The sequence below is a fragment of the Carassius carassius genome, chromosome 21 (assembly GCF_963082965.1).
Source record: "Carassius carassius chromosome 21, fCarCar2.1, whole genome shotgun sequence".
Taxonomy (NCBI): domain Eukaryota; kingdom Metazoa; phylum Chordata; class Actinopteri; order Cypriniformes; family Cyprinidae; genus Carassius; species Carassius carassius.
This window is the reverse complement of record NC_081775.1, coordinates 31,739,102-31,743,657: the sequence shown is the minus strand read 5'-3', so window position 1 is coordinate 31,743,657 and position 4,556 is coordinate 31,739,102. Positions and strand designations below refer to the sequence as shown.

At 39.9% G+C, this 4,556-nt stretch overlaps 1 protein-coding gene across 1 annotated transcript; it reads right to left on the bottom strand.

Annotated features, from left to right (window-relative positions):
• Window positions 1-17: 17 nt before the first annotated feature.
• On the bottom strand, window positions 18-2,573 carry ptger4a (prostaglandin E receptor 4 (subtype EP4) a). The gene is made up of 2 exons (XM_059502888.1): window positions 1,560-2,573; window positions 18-577 (listed from the first exon to the last, which is right to left on the bottom strand). The coding sequence occupies exons 1-2, from the start codon at window positions 2,334-2,336 to the stop codon at window positions 104-106; spliced, it is 1,251 nt and encodes a 416-aa protein (XP_059358871.1). The 5' UTR covers window positions 2,337-2,573; the 3' UTR covers window positions 18-103.
• Between the last annotated feature and the right edge of the window lie 1,983 nt (window positions 2,574-4,556).

The window sequence follows — 4,556 nt, the reverse complement described above, 5'->3', positions numbered from 1 at the left end:
TTTTCAGCACATTTAAATTTTTGGGGTAACTGTTCCTTTAATGACATTTACATTCCACTCCACTGATCTGAAATGAACACAGATACAAGCACGTCAGGAGGAGTTAAATGCTCTTCTCTTGAAACGTCTCATTGGTTATAGTCACTTGTAAGGGTTGATCTTTCAATCGACTGTCTAAACTGTTCTGATTGGAGGATTGAGAAGAAGCGTCAGATAAGCTCCGCCCACACTGGTTTGATTGGCAGGTGTCCAGGCAGCTCTCAGGTGGATATAGAACCGTCTGTGAGATATTCATCGCTTCCTTCAGCTCTCTGGAGATGATGGAGGACACCTGCGCTCCCTCTCCGTCCATGCAGTGGAAGCTGTTCTGTCCCTGCGGCATCTGAGAGCCAATCTTACAGAAGAGACACTCGATGTTCTCGATCACCTTCGAGAGAACCGCTTTACGCAGCAGGATGTAGATCCAGGGATCTAGAATGGGGTTGGTCGAGGCAAATCGGATCGCCAGCAGATCTGGATTTTTATCTAAACGTTTCTCCACTGGCGTCTTGTAAAGTTGGTTGAGAAACACCTGGACCTAAAAAATGAGATGATTTGGTTACCAACTTTACATGCACTTGACAAAATAAGATGCTCTTCAAAAAAATTTCAATCTTTCTATTTCAAAATACAAATCTAAGGAAAGCATTTATTGCCTTTTTGTAAATATTTGTGAACTTTACTAGCAATTTCTGAGTAAAACAATTTTCTACACCATTTTTATTTAAGTGCAATACTAAGAAATCTGTGCACATTTTTAATGAAACATTACTTTGCTAATATAATTAAGAGTTATTATACGTGTTACATGTTCATAGCTTTTTGTGATTTTCATTTCATTAAAATAAACATTAAATTTTCTATAAAATGTACTCAAATTTTTTTTATTTACAACTTCAATCATCAAAACAAATCAAATCATTCAAACAATTTTTTACAGTGTTGCCAAGTGGATTTTATTTATTTCTGGTAGATGTTCTTCAGGTTTGTACTGGACACTAAACTAATCTGATCCATTTTTAATGACATTCAATTATGACTCCCATTTTTGCACTAATTTGGTCAAAAAACAAACAAACATATTAATATGCAAATTAGATACAGTTTATAGATACATTGTATATAATGGGAAAACGCATTTGTGGCCAGTTTACACACATTTAGCATAAAGAAAAATGTTTTTTTTTTTTTTAAATATCTTTCATAAAATAATTGAAAATCATCTTTATATAAAGTTTGGTATGAAAAATAAAAATTGGTTTGTGATTAAAAAAAAATTAATAAATAAAAATCCCGCTGTTTTTGCTTATTGTTTAAAAACTAGCTCTTAAGACAAGAGTCTTAACATGGTGACTAATTATGCAACTAGCCTCAGATATGTCTGTAGAGGACATAGCATAATAATATATGAATAAAACAGTTTTTGATTATTTTTTTTTGCAGTCTAAACAATGTAATGGCATGAAGAAAACAAAAAAGAAAAAAAAACTTTTTTTTTTTTTTTAATCACAAGAACTCACAACGAGCGGAATGGAGCAGATGAGCACGACGGCGGAGGTGGCGATGAGCAGAATCACCATCTGGATCTCCGCGCCAGCGAGGCGGCTAAAGCTGCGGCTCCTGCCGGGATCAGACGCTCTGCCCGGGTCTGTACCGAGCGACGTGCGCCTGACGAACCCCCGGTGCATCCGGATGAGCGCGGCGCACACCAGCACGTTACACACCACCGTCACCAGGATCAGCAGCGAGCTGCAGCCCGCGTACATGAAGGAAAACGCGGCGTGCGTGCTCACGTTGGTCCGCCACTCGATGAAGCACCAGGTTTGAGGGTACTGCATCTTCACCTCTCCAAACCCCGCGCTCGGGAGCGCGCAGAACAGTATGTTAGACGCGTAAATAGCGAGCAGCGTGACTCCCGCGAGCTTCTGATCCACGTGCTCGTTGTAGAAGTACGCGTGATTGATGGCGATGTATCTCTCGATGGACATGGCGCAGATGATGCTCAGTCCCGCGAGGGAGAAGAAGAGCAGAACGAAGCCGAAGTACTGGCACAGGGGGTCTCCATCCGGCCACGCGCCCTTCACATAAGTGGCGATGGTCACCGGACTGGCGAGGACGGTTCCCAGGAGATCCGTGACCGCCAGACCGCAGACCAGCGTGTAGAAGGTGGTCTCCTTCTGCTCCCTCCTGGACTTGCAGAGCACCACGATGGCGATCAGGTTGCTGATGACTCCAAAGATGAACATGATGGCCGGGATGGTGGGCTCCATCCTGCGCGCCGCGGTAATGTTGTCCATCTTCAACTTCTCCAAGTGTCATTTTGCAGGAGTTGCTTCCCTAAATCCTGCTGTGAAGCGAATAAAGTGATGACTGAGTGATCCGCCCCTTCTGCCTCACACGTGTCCCTGCAGCACAGAAGCAGTCATCAGGAGCACAGATGTATATTTGTAGAAATAGACAACAATACACTGTATGAGTCACAATTATACATTTCTCTTTTATGCCAAAAATCATTAGGATATTAAGATAAGATCATGTTCATGAAGATATTTAGTAAATCTCCTACCGTAAATATATCAGAACTTAATGTTTGATTAGTAATATGCATGGCTAAGAACTTCATTTGAACAACTTTAAAGGCAATTTTTGTAATATTTTGGAATTTTTTTATTTTTTTATTTTTTGGCTGAACAGACCATACATCAATGGAAACCTTATTATGATGCATAAATCTACATTAAAAAAAAAATTAACTTATGACGGGTGTTGTGGTCATTTATATATGTGACACCAAATCTGAAAGAATAAATCATCTCTCCAGTGATGTCTGGTTTGTTAGGAGGACAATATTTGAAAATCTGGAATCTGAAGGAGCAAAAAAAAAAAAATCTTTAAAGTTGTTCAAATGAAGTTCTTAGCAATGCATATAACTAATCAAAAATATACCTGTGCTACTGATGATGACTGCTTTTGTGCTGCAGGGTCATACATATGTCAAGTCACCTTTATTTATATAGCGCTTTAAACAAAATACATTGCGTCAAAGCAACTGAACAACATTCATAAGGAAAACCGTGTCAATAATGCAAAAATGAGAGTTAAAGGCAGTTCATCATTGGATTCAGTGATGTCATCTCTGTTCAGTTAAATAGTGTCCGTGCATTTATTTGCAATCAAGTCAACGATATCGCTGTAGATGAAGTGACCCCAACTAAGCAAGCCAGAGGCGACAGCGGCAAGGAACCGAAACCCCATCGGTGACAAAATGGAGAAAAAAACCTTGGGAGAAACCAGGCTCAGTTGGGGGGGCCAGTTCTCCTCTGACCAGACGAAACCAGTAGTTCAATTCCAGGCTGCAGCAAAGTCAGATTGTGCAGAAGAATCATCTGTTTCCTGTGGTCTTGTCCTGGTGCTCCTCTGAGACAAGGTCTTTACAGGGGATCTGTATCTGGGGCTCTAGTTGTCCTGGTCTCCGCTGTCTTTCAGGGATGTAGAGGTCCTTTCTAGGTGCTGATCCAGCATCTGGTCTGGATACGTACTGGATCCGGGTGACTGCAGTGACCCTCTGATCTGGACACAGACTGGATCTGGTGGCCACGGTGACCTCGGAACAAGAGAGAAACAGACAAATATTAGCGTAGATGCCATTCTTCTAATGATGTAGCAAGTACATAGGTTGTTATGGGAAGTGTTCCCGGTTCCGGTTTACCTAATTAATGCAGTCTAAAAATCCTTTAACGGATTTGGATATTAAAAGCATATTAGTATGTTATGTGTAAGCCAGGTTTAAGAGATGGGTCTTTAATCTAGATTTAAACTGCAAGAGTGTGTCTGCCTCCCGAACAATGTTAGGTAGGTTATTCCAGAGTTTAGGCGCCAAATAGGAATTTAATATATTAATACATTTAATATATTGATATTCTAGGTATTATCTGAGTTTTGAGAACGCAGTGGACGTGGAGGATTATAATGTAAAAGGAGCTCATTGAAATACTGAGGTGCTAAACCATTCAGGGCTTTATAAGTAATAAGCAATATTTTAAAATCTATACGATGCTTGATAGGGAGCCAGTGCAGTGTTGACAGGACCGGGCTAATATGGTCATACTTCCTGGTTTATTCAATCAATTCTTTCAAAAGTGGTTTTTATGAGTGGTTCACAGGAACACTGACTCAAAAACGCAAATTCATTCATGAAGGAAACATTTGTTCTAATGTTTAATTTGTATGTACTTTGGCTTTAAACATGCACAAGTAAATCAATAATGTATAACAAATGCATGTTTATCAGATATCATTTTACCAAAATGCTGAAGACTGCTTTACACAGATACATGCTTAGTGTACAAGTTTATACTTGTGTAACCTCAAAGATAATATTCAAATTAATAAAGTACCTCTATAATGTGGTGAGTTTAGATATGAATGTGTGATCATAAGCCAATCTCGACTGCACGCTGAGGTTTTGGCTCATCCCTCGAGTTCTTGTTTTTATTTCTAAACAACATCTACCTTAC

Bases quoted from the DNA above. Each gene is read 5' to 3' on its own strand.
- ptger4a (XM_059502888.1), bottom strand. From the start codon at position 2,336: ATGGACAACATTACCGCGGCGCGCAGGATGGAGCCCACCATCCCGGCC. The intron at 578-1,559 runs GTGAGTTCTTGT...CTCATTTTTTAG, and splicing joins TCTGCTCCATTCCGCTCGTT to GTCCAGGTGTTTCTCAACCA.